This window comes from Electrona antarctica (assembly GCF_951216825.1).
Source record: "Electrona antarctica genome assembly, chromosome: 20".
In the NCBI taxonomy this organism is placed as follows: Eukaryota; Metazoa; Chordata; class Actinopteri; order Myctophiformes; family Myctophidae; genus Electrona; species Electrona antarctica.
Window position 1 is genome coordinate 13,052,005 of NC_136801.1, and position 16,039 is coordinate 13,068,043.

Genomic DNA, 16,039 nt, shown 5'->3' on the forward strand with positions numbered 1-16,039 from the left:
CATGTCAACATAAGGATGAGTCATAGCCATGGGAGATGTGGCGCTGTCAGCCATCAGGTGATATCTGATCCCCTCCGCTAATATTTAAGCTGAATAATGAAATCGCAATGGCATTTTTTCTGAAAGAGTAAAGTGCAGGTAATAATAGTCTTCTACCCTATACGTTCAAATAGCCTAAGTGTGGTTGATAGGCTATAACCATTGTGTTGTGGGACCTCCTGAACTGCACATTTAAACGGAGCTGCTAGCTATACCTTAAAGGTAGGGTGATTTTCTTTGGTTAAAATAAGTGTTAAAAACCTATTGTGATAGTACTCATTGCTATTGAGTGTTTGTTCAGTAACTCCCCAGCTCTCCAACAGAAAAAGCATTTTCAGGTCGGGATACCTATACGTTTTATAGCTACAATCAGGATAGAGAACTCAGTCAGGATACAGATTAAGTGGAATTGTAAGTGATGACACAAAGAAATGAGCGGACAAAATTCCTCCAAAATTGGAACTGGAACACTGATGAATGAAGCTGATAAATAGCTACTTTCTCTTGATTGGCTGAAATCTTTTCACCATACCTGAAAATGTATTTTCTGTTTATTAAAGAGCTGGAGAGTCAGGGAGTCCCCTGTTATTGAACAAACACTATATAGCAATGATTAGTATCAAAATATTAGTACTGTAATATACATATTACAGTTTACCCTACATTTAATCACATTTTAAATCTGAGCCTTTTTTTGAAATATTTACCGTAATTAGTTTTTGGGAAAATGCTAATTGTGAAATCGTCCCAAAAGTGACTGCTAAAGATTGCTGCTATTTGTCTCAAAAAGCTTTACCCTATAAACATTGCAATGTGACATATATAGCTCTTTAACACAATACTGTAACCCCTCCAACTCTACCTACTTTCCCCATTTATTTTCTTAAATATTTTTTATTATTTTTTGACACTTGCAATGTAAACGTATGTTTTCTCATGCCAATATAGCTCATTTGAATTTAATTGAAAAGTAATGATTTTGCAGAAAGAGGCGATATGAAGGCTGGTGGGAACGGAGTGAGCGTCTTTGTGCGCACAAGACCAACGGCAAAGTTTGCCCAAGATCTCATTGAATACCTGCCTGATGGACAGGTGAGATCAAAAGGCCTACCTTATGGTTTCACGTGGATTCAGAATGTTAGGCAGAAAAAGTGAAACAATAACTGAAAACATTTGATCAAGCCAGGTGAAGTTAAGTGTAATGTGCTGCAACACCGCTGTTGAAATTGTTATCTTTTGTTTGATCACCTCAGTTAGTAAGCTTGGTATCTTCACTTCATGTAAAACAAGTGACTGCGGATTTGTTAGTAGTTTTAATATCTTTGCATGAGTCACTTGAAAAGACAGGAATGGATTGGACCAAATCCAAGTTGTCAGCCAAAGTGCTCTTTGAAATGAATGTTGCTATTCGTTGTCTTCTTGTCCTTCTTCTGTCAGACATTAAATGTCTACCAGAGGAAAGGCTCCAGAGTGATGGCGGTGAACAACCAGCTAAGTTCTCGGTCGTTCCGGTTGGACGGTGTCCTGCATCATGTGTCCCAAGAGGAGGTGTACGCCCGCGTGGGTCGAGGGGTCGTGCTGCGAGCACTGGATGGCTACAATGGTATGTCTGTGGTTTGAATACCTCCAATCAATAGTAGAGTAGGTAAATCAGTTATAAATAAACCTAGTCCACCCTTCAATCATTCTCTCATTCATTTGTTGTGTTGTGGTGCCCCTTATGGGTCTAAGTGAAATCATGTTTGGCTCTGCATTGTGATAAAAAATTGGCATGAATTTGGCAATTTATAAGCAATTGCTCTGGGATGTGAAAACTATTTGTCATATTACAGAGCTAATGTGTACCGGTTTTTATGAGTTTTGGACAAAATCTGTAGGAGCAGGAGCAAAAATGGTGTTATGAGGAAAATGCAAAATGGTGGAAAATATAGTTAGGAGGAAATGACATAGCCTATGAGGAATTGAGTCATGATCCAAGGAATCCCAGGAAATCTGTGGTTCTAGTAGAGTTACCGGTATGTAAACCACCGGTTTGAAATGTAAAGTGGGCTGCATGGCACATGCCATGAGGTTGATTTGAAAAAATGGTTTCCTTCGCTTACTGGCTGCATGCATGAGTTTGGCGCTGCGACTAGCGATTTGCGAGATTAGATCATAGACTCTCTCTTTCTCTCTCTCACACACACACACACACACACACACACACACACACACACAGTCACACACACACACACACACACACACACACACACACACACACACACACACACACACACACACACACACACACACACACACACACACACACACACACACACACACACACACACACCTTTCTTCTATATACCTTTATACTGTATGTGACTGCGCCGCCGCCTAAGATACTGAAAGTGATTCCATCAAATAAAGTTATTAATTTCTTGCTTTGTCCTGCATGTCTCCCAGGTACTGTGATGTGCTTCGGGCAGACAGGTGCCGGGAAGACCTACACTATGACAGGAACCACAGAATCCTACAAGCAAAGAGGCATCATTCCACGGGCCCTTCAGGAGGTATCTTTATCCTGTCAGAAATGTTGGGCTCTAGAATAGAATGGCCAGTTTCTCCATAGTTTTTTTGTCAAATTGAGACGAAACCCCACTGAAGGAGACACATGTCCAAAGAGAGGGATCTTAATCACAAGTACACCATCATGAGGCACACAGTATTTTCTCTCATGCTTTATTCCATCTGCCATTGCCATGTACAATTTGTCTTTGCCCTTCTGTCGCATTCTGCGTTCAGGTGTTTCAGGAGGTGCAGAGGCGGTCTGACCACGCCTTTTCTGTGCGTCTCTCCTTCCTGGAAATCTACAACGAGACCCTGGTGGACCTGCTGTCCTCCTCGGTGCGGGGTCGCCCAGGCCCGGCCGCAGGGGCACCACTGGCAGTGGTGGAGGAGACAGGCGGAGGAGGGGTCTCCATTAGAGGTCTGTCTCTGCACCCTGTCCACTCTGAAGAGGAGGCCTTCAACCTGCTGTTTGAGGTCTGTGTTGTGTTGTGTTGTGTTGTGTTGTGTTGTGTTGTGTTGTGTTGTGTTGTGTTGTGTTGTGTTGTGTTGTGTTGTGTGCTGTGTGCTTTTTTCATTGTGGTTTCAAAAGGGAAAACCAACTGCCAGAACGTACATGGACCCCGCGTGGCTATTAATTTGAAATGTATTTGAAATTGCCAAGCTCACAACACGTTGCACGTGGGGCAAATCTTGCAGTGCCTGCCACAAATTTATTTTCAGATGGGCAGCATATAGAGCGTTTCAGTCCTGCCCCTGATGAGCGAACCGGAAGACAATTTCCAATTCATTTTTCCCATTATACATTTCATAAAGTATTTATTTAAAGAGTAAAGACCTGTAAGCCTCGGTCAAAGCCAACTTGGATCGTCTTGCAGGGAGCTCGTCATCATGAAAGGGGGCGGGACTGCGACACTATACGGTACAGGTACATGCATATACATTTTTTGAGAACTCTAGTGAGAACTTTTGAGAGAACTCACAGTCCTCTCCTATTAGTCTGGCCATGCCATAATACATTTGGGGGTCCTTGAACCAGCTTAAATATTTGTTGCGTTAGTTGAATGTCAAAATGACTCTCAAACGTTCTCTCAGGGAGAGATGAACCGCATCATCGGAGCTCATGCCCTGAACAAGAATTCCTCCAGGTCTCACTGCATCTTCACTGTGCATATTGAGGTAATACACCTGTCGTTAACTGCATCTTCACTATACTATACCTACTGAGGTAATTAATTTGGTTAAAAGGTACTTGATGTCTGACTATTGAGTGCTATTGAATATAGTTAATATGGAGTTCCATGTTTCCAATGTTACACAGTCTCGCTCCCACATTCTGTCCGATGCGAAGTACGTCTCCTCAAAGCTGAATCTGGTGGACCTGGCAGGTTCTGAAAGGCTGGGTAAGACTGGGGTAAGTTTATACATTCATATAGCTGTCTTTTATGCTAAACTGTGAGTGGAACTCATCTTTAGCTATAACAAAAACATTGCACTCTTTGAAAACCCCACTTCAAATCAAAACAACTTTGTTTCAAGCTGTGTCCCTCCCTCCTCCCTTTGCAGTCTGAGGGTCAGGTGGTGAGGGAGGCCATGTACATCAACAGGTCTCTGTCCTTCCTGGAGCAGACCATCTTGGCCCTAGCAGACCACCACAGGGACCACGTTCCCTTCAGACAGAGCAAGCTGACACACGCCCTCAAAGACTCACTGGGTAAGGTTAACGTAGCCTCGGAAACACAGACGTTTTATTTCCAGGCATCACCACGGAGGAAAGCCTGATATTCATTCTAAAACTGAGAAAAAAGGAAAAACAATTGGGTTCTGGTGGTGTGTTCCGTTTGGCGTCGCATAGTTTTTGTTCCACACACAATGTGAATCAATTAGTTTAGTCTCGCTGGTCATGCTACGAGTTAAAATAAAAAATCACACCCGTGTGAACTGAGTGGTGCAAGGTCTTATATAGCCTGATCAGCTGTGGTCTGACGTAATGTCAGTGACCAGTAACCATGCTCACCTGTGCACGGACACGTACACAGGTACACAAACATAGATACAGACAAAGCTGGTTGTTGGAGTGGTTTGCACCACTCAAAAATATGGATAGGGCCTATACCAGTTATTATACCAAAATAAATAAAATGATTATACCAAATTTAACACAATGGAATCATTTTGGAGGTCATGGGTTCTGGTCGCCTGATCACCTGATCGAATCTAATGTTATTTCCGCTCCAGACCGGATCAGAAACCCGAAAATGGTTTTGATCCCAGGCTAGGGTAAGGTTGTCAGCTTCACCAAATTCTCCACTGACAATAGGAATGTGTTTTCAGTTTTCAATTCTATCATATAGTGAGGCCGAAAGCAAAATAGTTTTTTCTATTCAGACCTGAATTAATCACAACAATATTAGACACAATTCTGCTATTTCAGTAGCATAGCACTATTTATTGTGTCTTTCTCTGTAGGTGGGAACTGCAACACTGTACTTGTGGCCAACATATATGGGGAAGCAGCACAGATTGAAGAGACAGTAAGTATTGGGAAATACAGTGGGATGTAAAACAGTGGTTTTCAACCTTTTCAGGCCGGGACCCCCAAAATAATCATATTCGTACAGTTTTGTTGATTACTTTTGATGCAGTAATGGTCTTTTTTATTTAATTTATTTCCCCTCTTTTTATTTTTAGGTATTTGGTATTAAAAGTCCTTAAAATGTCACTTTACTGTCATCTAGGGGTGCCAACACACAGGTTGAGAATCACTGAAAAAGTGGGGGTCTTCTTTTTGTTTTTTTTCAATGTATTTTTATTGAGGCTCTGAGATTTCACAACTGTTCAATCACAATTCAATGTATATAGAACCACACATTTTTCTTTTTTCAACATAACATAGGAAAACAACAAGAACCACAATACGGACATTACAATGCACAGACAAAAAACAAACAAACACACACACACACACACACACACACACACACACACACACAAAAAAAAAAAAGACAAAACGAGTACACCACAGTCTTGACATGATTACATTACAGGTCACCAGAGTCTTTGTTATTCACTACCGTTCAATAAGGTACATTGAAGCACAGTCTAGAATGGTCCACTGTATCTAAGACTGGTTGTGGGGGTCTTCTTTATCGACAATTTGTTTCAACCATACATGAGTGACCATGGTGCTGGTCATGAATGTGCTCTTTGCAGCTTTCCACTCTGCGTTTTGCCAGCAGAATGAAGCGCGTCCAGAGTGACCCAGCTGTTAACGAACACTTAGACCCAGCGGTGAGGACTTTTGAAACTTTCACATGTCATTGATTAATGATTAATGAGTAGGGGAGAGCCGCCGTAATTGTAACGTTTTGCACTTTTCACTCTTTTACTCAGCGATCTATTTAGTACCCACATATGTAATATTTGCAGGCAAAGGACCTACAGTTTTTCAAATGATGAAACAGATCTGGAGTTATTAAACCAAAAGTGGACGCTGTTCCAATGTTACATTTGTTGTGCATATGGGACTAATTGTAACGGCATGTGCCAGCTAACAACACTAAGAAAAACACCATTAAACAGATTTTCAGCTTAAATCAATTATATTTAATTGAAGCAACATTGTTTTCATAACATGGATGTGATAAGAAAATGTATCAAACATATGTTCGAGCGTTTGAGTCAGTTCAATGGGAAAATACATTGATTACACAAAAAAGATGGAAAGCTTGATTGATTGAGTTGTTGTTATACAACCCCAATCTGATTTAGAACAGCTGACTGAACCATTGGCCAATATATATGCCAAATATACAAATTATTATGTTATGATATGGCATGGCGTGTGTTACAATTGAACCACTTTGCGTTGCTTACAGACCAGAACTAACGTGCATATAGCGTGTAAAAACAATGAAAACGAATGAAGAACATATACCTGCAGACAACCATGTGGATTTTAGATCATCAACAAAGGATTTGTAGACTCACAATGATAACTTTGTCTAAGGTGCTTTAAACACTTTAACACTTTAAACTTCAGGTTGCTGTACACATATATACTGACGCGATGATGTCATGGTGGCATTGACCATATTGTTGGTGCAGTTGGCATTAGTGTTGTACCAATCTGGGAACCCATTGTCAAAACAAAGGAAAAACAGCGTCCTCAACAGTCTGTCGAGAGAGACTATAGTCTCCTGAGAGTGTTGTACAGAGATCAATGTGTGCCAAGTACAGAGCAGAGAGGGGCATATCAACATGAAAACGTAACATGATTGAATATATATGATTGTGTTTAGCTTCAGATCAAGACACTTCAGAAGGAGGTTCAAATGCTGAAACAGAAGCTGTCTATACAGAATACACTGGTGAGTATTGCTTATCCCAAGGGTTCCCAAATGTTTCAGGCCGTGACCCCCCCCAAAACTGAACTGGGGACACCCACCTTGACAAGCACTTGGAATTGAGTTGAAATAGAGTTGAGGCTTTACATTTTGTTTGACTCAGTTCCACAGATATGTCTACACGAGGCTACAGATATATAGGCGATCTACAAGCTCACACAATGTCTCGCAATAGTTTTCTTTTTGGAGGTATTAAAAGTCCTCAAATTGTCACTTTAGAAATGTGAAAATACAGAGTATACACTTATAGAGGGTATGCGCGTGACATCATCATCAAACCCGGAAGTTATGCAGGAACTCCTACTGAGTGGCAAAAAACTACTTTCTGGCCTTGACAGCTGCAAACATCCACACAGAAAAGTCCTATCTGATTGAATTAAACAACATTAAACAATGTTAAACTCACTTTGCCTGTTGCTTTGCCACTCGATTTGCCACTCGATGTCCCATTCACTTTAAGCATGCGCATACCCTCTATACTGTTTGTTGGTTTGTTTAAAGTTGCACATTTCATCAAGCTAATCATCTGGGGACGTCCCAAAACATTTGGGAACCCCCAGGGGTCGCGGCCCCCAGTTTCGGAACCACCGGCTTATTCGTTAACTCGAACATTTGAGTTAATTGAATAATTATTTGAAACGCTGACATGCCCAGTGTGTAACTGTGAACCCTTCACCAGGCCAGCCACCCCGGCACCCCCTACGACACGCTGTCCGAGGCCCAGGTAGCCGAGAGCCGCAGCCAGGTGCAGAGATACCTAGAGGAGGGAAACCTGGAGGAGATCAGTGTGAGAGAGCACATGACATCCACCACTGTCATCAACTTGTCTCATATAAGGAGAATTCCATACTAAAAGGCTTTCTTACCTTTATTTGTAGTTGTTACGTCCCCACCAAAGAGGTCCAGGTGTTATTTTGTGCAAAAGTGCATTATTGGCTATTTCCCCTACCATAAGCCCTCAGTGAATTGTATTGAATTGCATTGAATTGAATGGGGCTATGGGGTGTTGTGCTAATTTGCTTATTTCCATCGCTCAGTATTTTTGTATATCCTCTCTTCATAATGTAAATAGTATGCCAAGCGGCACACTTTACTACTTATTTCGATGGAAATAAGCGAATTAGCACAAAAACCCAACCCCCATTGAGGGCTTATGGTAGGGGAAATAGCCAATAATGCACTTTTGCACACAATAACACCTGGACGGTCCAGGTGTTATTGTGTGCAAAGGTGCATTATTGGCTAGTGGTCCAGGCTGGGCCACTTTGGTAGAGGTTTGGATTGTGTAGACTATAGTTACCTTGCCATGATGTAACTCCAAAGGTGGGCGAGAATTTCAAAAATAGTTGTTTTATAATTCAAAATATGTTCCCCATTGACTTACCCTTTAATACTTATCTTTGTCTTCATCTTTTGTCTTCACATGGAATCACAGATAATAAGTGTCAGACAGCTCCATGAAGTGTTTGTCCAGTTCCGACTCGCTGTGCAGTGAGTGTGCTCCAAACCAACAGTTCACTTCACATTCAAAAACTTGACTTATTCGCATTCAGAATTCTGGGCAAAAACATTGGCTAGACTAAGAATTTGTGTGTGTGTGTGTGTGTGTGTGTGTGTGTGTGTGTGTGTGTGTGTGTGTGTGTGTGTGTGTGTGTGTGTGTGTGTGTGTGCGCACACACCACACACACACGACCAGGGAACAGGAGCAGAGAGTGAGAGATCTGCTACATCAATCCCACAACTTGGTGGAGGAAGACGAGAGTGCAGGTGCTGACAAGGACAAGGTCAGTCAATTATAAATTCACCGATAAACATCAAGGTTTTTTTTTAAGGATAATGGGTGGTTGACTCCTCATTGCATTGTTCTCTTCATTGAGAGGGAACAGAATAGAAGGAAAGGTGAGAGGGAGACAGCATAATGGAGAGGCCCAGAGGGCCCCACCCATTGATTTAGCATGAATGCATCCCATTTTATTCTATTGAATGACATGGGCTGACTATGAGGCACTAATAGTGTTCATCACATGATTGGATATAGACTTTTGACTGGATAACATCCCATAAATCATTTCCAGCTGCGGGAGTCCAAAGGCGGCGTGGGGAAGCTGCAGAGCAGTGGCTTTGGGGTAGGGGTGGCAGTGCCATTGGAGAGACACGGTCGCCCCCCATCTGTGGGAAACGTCAAAGCCAAGAAGACCAAGGATGCAGCAGTCACGACAAGGTGATTAACAGGTTAATGGGGAATCGAGAGGGAGCGGGGGAGGAATTGTATAGTGGAAACATTCTAGTGCAGGGATCTTCAACGTTTTTCAGGCCAATGATTCCTTAGTTGAGAGAAATATGAAGCAGGGACCCCCACTATACACTGTAATGTGAACAAATTGTGTTGCAGATTAAACCTTTTCCCTAGGTTTCATAAATAGACTTGATTGACTAGCCTAGTCTTTGGTCTTTGATTTCAAAATCAAATGAAATGTGATTTCTGCGACCGTGGTGGTTAATACAAAAACATGATCCTACCTAATGTATGCTCTGTCGTATGATATCTTCAAGTTCACAACGCGTTGCATCCAAGGATACATTTAAGCATTTAAGTATAATTCATACTTAGAATCTCCATTCTCTTTCGATGTTCGATTCTGTTCGATTGACTAGCCAAAGCAAGAAACAGGCAGCAGAGGGAGGCCCTGTTTTGGAAGCATCAGTGGAGGCGGTGCCCGCATCCATGCAGAGTCCCGCCCACACACATGAGAGAGAACAGCAGAGCTGTGAAGCTGACACAGAGAGCCAGGACACACAGGAACCACAGCCCACCGGCCCTGAGTAGGAGTTGTGCGTGTGTGTGCGTGCGTGCGTGCGTGTGTACGGCCGTGTGTGTGCGACTGACTGACTGACTGACTGATATGGTTATGGTTTATGGATTGGACCTATCTGCTTACTGGGAGTGGGATAAATGCATGAATGAGGGGCGGGGTTTCTTCAGTGCAAAAAAGTGCATAATAGTGCAAAGATATGAATGCATTAACTCTTTGCATTATTATGAGACATACCGGGTCACGGATGGGGTTTATTATAATGGCGAACATCCTTGTGATTCACATCCTAAGCCTATAATCCGCTGCATGTGTGCTCTCCTCATACAGTAGCTCCCCTCCACCCAAAGCAGAGGCCTTTGAGGATTTCAAGGCGGAGCAGGGCAGCGAGCTCAACCGCCTGCTGAAGGAGAACAAGGCCCGGCTGGTGGAGCGCCGCGGCCGCCTCCGACAGCTCACCGACGAGGTCAACGCGGCCAAAAGAGAGATTGACCGCACGGCACTGTCCATTCGACAATACAACGACTGGAGAGCGTCTCAAAGTACTTCACACTTCACACCGCGGGTTCGACTCCCGAGCCCGACGGCCCTTGCCACGTGTCACTCCCCATCTCTCTCCTCCTTTCCTGTCTGTCTACTGTTCCCTATCAATAAAGGCATAAAAAGCCCCCAAAAAAAGAATGGTCATTGTGGTGAGAGGCAAGCATGCAGCGGTAGCCAATATACAACGACGATTGCGCAACAAAATGGCAGTCGGGAAAAATAAATAGATAGACTATAGGAAAGATGGTCTATGTATGAAGATGGGCGACCTTCATTGGCGCCACTAGAGGCGAAATGGTACACAAAGCCTTCAAATGGTCTCCTAAATATAGTAGGCGTGGTTTGCTTCTCTCCCTATGTGTTGTCCGTCAAATTGCAGATGGACAGAGAGAAAATCTCGCGAGAGTTTGTTGCTGGGATAACGAAATGTCATTAACAAAGTAGATTTTCTCCTGATTTGAAAAGAAGCCATTTTAGTATGAATATCTTGTAAATATTGTGTGCCTTGTGATGATTGGGTCCAGTATTTAGTTCAGTCTCCATGGAGTTAAGGAATGGTTCAGAAGCTGTGTTCACGTTCACTCTCCCATTGGAAATGAATAGACTCCAACATTCTTCCCGTCTCCTAATAATGTTACCGCCCACCTCACGCAGATACGGGAAGTAAAGCAAAGTTGGCCTCTCTTGCTAATATTCCTCTTGGACTATAGTCATTCCCCAATTGTGCGGGGACATTCAGACCCAAATGACCCCCTCTCCGGCACCTATGTACAATTTTCCAGCCAGAACCCCTGCAATACAGTACAAAAAAAACAACAATATATTTTGATGAGGCAGTATTGCTTGGTTTTCAAAATATAAGGTTTTCTTCATTTCATGAAAAAGTTATATTTTTTATTTCCTGAAAAAATGAACATTTTGGAGTTAGGTGGTTTCTTCCCGACAGCAGAGATATTCACGTCTAGATGCCAATAACATACAGTACTACTGCAACTACACACTCTGAATATTTTACAAATAAACACTGACAAACAGGCATATAACAAGAGTGTGTGTGTGTGTGTGTATAGGTCAGTTTGTGAGTGAAGAAGGGGACCTGGTGCTGGACGAGCCAGAGGTGACCCTGATGCTGCGTCTCAGAGAGCTGAAGTCTGAGTACCGTCAGAGGTTCGAGGAGCTGTGCTCCACCAAGACGGAGGTGAACTACTGCAGACATCTGGTGGACCAGTGCAGGGTGCGCCTACTCACCGGTCAGTTCCAACACAAATACCCCCCATCCTCCCCTGGGGGCTTTTTGTGCTAAATTATACTCTGTATATATGAATAAAAACAGAGTATTTAATTTTTTGGTTTTAATTAAAGTATTCATTCCATCAATCAAATAAGGAGGGACAAGAAGCTGATCTACAAGCCCACGACACGTCACAACGCAATGCGTCCTGGGCTTGTAGTTCGGCTATTTTTGGCAAAGAGATTTGATATATGGAAGAAAAAAAGCGGTCCAAGTACAAAGCCAACTCACTTTTTATTAAGTCTAGGGGGTGTAAGTGTATCCTTATTTGCTCATTTTGAGATTAACGTTTTTAGTCGCCATGACTTATTTCATTTGGATTCCATAGAATCCAGCATGTCTTCTATGAAAGCATGTTTTTGATTGATTGATTGAAGTATGTATTAACAGATTGCAGAATTACAGTACATTTCAAGCACAACTCAATACAAAACTGTTAACTGTGGATGACACGACACCATGAAGCATTGCACTTGTTTACAATAGGGTCCACCATGTTCAATTCATCATAACATTTAGAGACATACAAATACAGTATACACTATAGCCAAAAACAGGAAATCATCATAGAAGGGGTAAAAAGGTGGAAAAAAAACATATACAGTGAGGGGAAAAAGGGGTGGGTGGGGGATTCAGATTTTACGGGGGCCAGTTTTGAATTGCAGCCGTCCGTAGGTGCCCTTTGAGAGCGGTTTTGAAGGAGTCAAGGGATTTGCATGTCTTAATGACTAGGGCGTTCCACATTTTGGTGGCATAGGAGCGAAATGAATTTAGTCCCTTGTTTGTGCCGAATCTGGGTTGCGCATGGTTTGTTGAACTCCCTCTGGTGTTGTGGTGTGGACTTAAGGAAGTATTTAGACAGGTACATGGGTATCTTGGTGGTCGAATCTTGTGGACCAGACCCATTGCAAGATGCTGTACTCTAGGCAGGTAATTTCTGCCTAGAGTCTTTTCGTGTAATAATATTGTCACCCACTCTAAGCCATCTGCCTTGCTGAGATTACTATTTGATCCAAAGAGAATGGATTCAGTTTTTCCCAGGTGTAAAGATAATTTGTTATCAGCGAGCCAGGTGCAGATTCTACCGAGTTCAAAGCTGAGGGCCTTTTCAACCTGCAGTTTGTTCCTGTCCGAGACCAGCAATTGTGCAGTGCACACAGAAGATAGCAGATCTACAAGCTTGTAGATCGGCTATGTTTGGTTATTTGAAGTGGTCAAACTAGCAATTGAATACGTGTTTAGAAGCATCTTCCATAAGACATGAATGGTCTCAGAGATGTCATAAAAGCAAAGGTTAAAGCCTCAAATGTGTGATTTCCTCAACTGGTCCGAGGTCGGCTGTATGTACTTTAGAATAATAATACCTTCCTAAACATCATAATCTTTGCATTCTACTACCTTTCCCGCATGTGTTTCAGACTTTGAAAGTTGGTACAATGAATGCTTCCTACTGTCTGAGGGGGTGCATGCTGTGCTTAGGACAGGAGGAGGCCCCATCCAGCCTGGACTCATACCTGTGGACAGAGCCCTGGCTCTGGTGAGTTTGCTGTACCTAAACCTGAGGGACTGAAGCCATTGCAGCAGGACATATATATATAAATATATAATATGTAACAGTGAATACGGTGTCAGGCAGAATTCTTTTATCTCCATATTTTAACTTTTTGTGTTTTTTCGTTAATTAGCGCTCTACTTGATCATACTACAGTGTCACACAAAAGTATCTTGTATGACAAGATACTTCAATGACAAGATACTTCAATTTGAAACCTGAAAAGGAACAGTTTGGGACATATGAGGTTTCCATCCGACAGAAACAATATGCATATCTTTATACCAGAGGAGTGGAGTGGACATAAGAAAGGTTTATCCAAATCTGGATTTATTAATGTAATTATGTGGTTTATCTGGCTCAGGTGAAGCTACAGTATATGGCGATGTTGAATTTACAGTACACTAACATGAACATGATGATGCTATTGCCATAATTCTTCCAAATACCTGTCTGATAGGACATGAACTGAAAGCTGATGAGAGAGGGATTTCAAATCACTTCTTCCTCTGAGTCTAGAAGCTATCTATAAACCCACCCTGCTGGGAATTAAGCATTTCCACCTGACATAAATGCATTATACTACACTGCAAAGCAGTGGATGCTGTCCTTAAGTGTCCTGGAAACTTAACTCAGGCACAATTTGCAAGATGAATGATTTACTGAGATTGTCCTGTGTTCTCAGGAGGAGGATGACCATGATCACTTTGAGCGGCTGCAGTGTGAAGTGATGGCAGACAGTCCTAGCGCTGTGTCCTTCTATAATGCTCACCACAAGACCGTGCAACGGGTGGGTGGTGCCTCCTTCTCAAATCTACTAACCTGTAATAATACTGAATAATTTATGTCATATCACATTAGTGGTCCATTCCACACAGGTTTATACATACACTAAGTAATAATCAAAAGACCGTACACACCAAAAACAATGTTTTAAAGGTAGTGTATTTAAGTAATGTATTTTTTGTTAAAATAAGTGTATCCAATACGTTTTTTGTTTAAATACACATTTGATAGTACTCATGTCATTGCTGCATTGCAGTAACGTCTCTCCTGCTCTTTATTAAACAGAAAACGCATTTTCAGGTTGGGATGCCTATATCCAATCAGGAGAGAGAACTTGTACAGAATACAGATCAAACAAGTGAAATTGGAAGTGATGAGCCGACAAAATTGGAACTGGAAAACTATAAAATTGAAACTGATAAATGGGTACTTTTTCCTGACTGAAATGTTTCAACCCCCCTGGCTGAAACTGTATTATCTGTTTATTAAACAGCTGGAGACTATAACAATGATTACTATCAGAATATAGTTGTGTTGACCAAAAAATATCACTTATAATATCTTTAACTTTAAAACGCATTATAATGGGTGGAGCATATCTCCTTGCCTGATTGGCCAGTGTACAATTATCGGCATAGAAGAAATTCAGCTAATAGGTCTGTTCCTAAAGTCTTATTGTCTCTACAGCGATACAACAGAGCCTTATCTCGGTCTCCAGTACTAAGGAGCTCATCCAGGGGTTCCGGACACAAAAGACTGCCTCCAATTCTCCCTGTCACTTAAAGACAGATCTGTGTGCAGCTGAACTACTATGACTCCCATGCAAAAACCTGCAAGCGGAACAATAAAATAAAAGGTCCCTAAATTATGGACCTATTTTGTTTTCATACCATTTCATCAGATTCTGGATTGACATATGCAAATGTAATCATCATTATACATGTATGTGGGTACAGCAGTACTATTGTTATTCTCAGATAATTCTCTGAAGTTATTATTTTGTTTTTTAAATAATCTGCACCCTCAATTATGTTTTTGAACTGAGAGATTTTTGAAAATTCATTAATTTGATCAATAAACAAAATACACAATGCAACAATAAAATAGTAAATAGTAAATGGGTATATAATGTATTATTCCTGAACCACAAAATAGACATCTTGGTTGTAGGCTACACATTCACCGTCCTGTAGACATCTTTGGTTGTAGGCTACACATTGATTGTCCTGTGTTTGTAGGAGACCATTTCCGAGGGAGCGCTCTTTTTACCCTGCCAGCTGCTGGTAGTAGCGCGGGCAGGGCTTTCTCACGTTCTAAAACAGCTACAGAACCCAATTCTGGCAGCCACCTTTTTTGACCTGATGGTCAAGATTCAATTTATCCCCCGAGCAAGCTCTATTAGCTCAACTGCTCAACAGTAAAAATGTCAGCTTCAAATTCGGGGTAGAAGAGGAAGGAAAGTCACATATAGTGTGCAGCTTTATGCACAGAAACAATCCTTTGTGATTCATATGATGACAGAATAAACATCATAAATTGAAGCAGGATAAACCCAGTCTGGGTCTTCACATGTTACAAAAGATATGTAATCAGGTTTACACCTACTGCTAGGCTTCAAAGGTTTGAGGTGACTCAATGGTAATGTAAATGGCTGGAACCCTGACGTGTTAAGACTTCCCAGGCCAGCTCCTCTGGCCAGTTGAAATGAGCTGATTATTAAATTAGGAATTATGGTTTCAATATTCCTCAATCACTCACTAACAACCAAGTTACCAACCACAGCAGGATGACAAGTCAAGACAGACGACAACTGAAGGCCCATTATGTATCGTGATTCGTATGGGAAATAAGAAAAGAAACCAGCTGAGCTACAGATGGAGATGCTGGCTCATGGCTGCCTGCCAAGAGGCCAAGAAGACATACATGTGGAAACATCACCATCACTTGACACTTTCACAACCAACCAGCCAATCACAGCAGGGCTGGCTTTTGCCGGGCAGGAAAAGCAGACCATTTTTTACCGCAGTCCCAGGATGAGGGGCGGGGCCAGCTTTAGCGACCG

At 42.0% G+C, this 16,039-nt stretch overlaps 1 protein-coding gene across 1 annotated transcript; it reads left to right on the top strand.

The window, feature by feature from the left end:
• Positions 1-1,035: 1,035 nt before the first annotated feature.
• On the top strand, positions 1,036-14,928 carry kif9 (kinesin family member 9; the record flags this gene model as incomplete). Its single annotated transcript, XM_079489321.1, has 18 exons — positions 1,036-1,131; positions 1,477-1,642; positions 2,485-2,591; positions 2,824-3,063; positions 3,682-3,765; positions 3,908-4,000; positions 4,153-4,300; positions 5,056-5,120; positions 5,800-5,877; positions 6,888-6,956; positions 7,672-7,779; positions 9,068-9,213; positions 9,648-9,815; positions 10,136-10,347; positions 11,419-11,598; positions 13,058-13,176; positions 13,877-13,981; positions 14,665-14,928. 18 exons carry the CDS (start codon positions 1,036-1,038, stop codon positions 14,758-14,760), a joined length of 2,280 nt encoding a protein of 759 aa, XP_079345447.1. The 3' UTR covers positions 14,761-14,928.
• Positions 14,929-16,039: the final 1,111 nt, after the last annotated feature.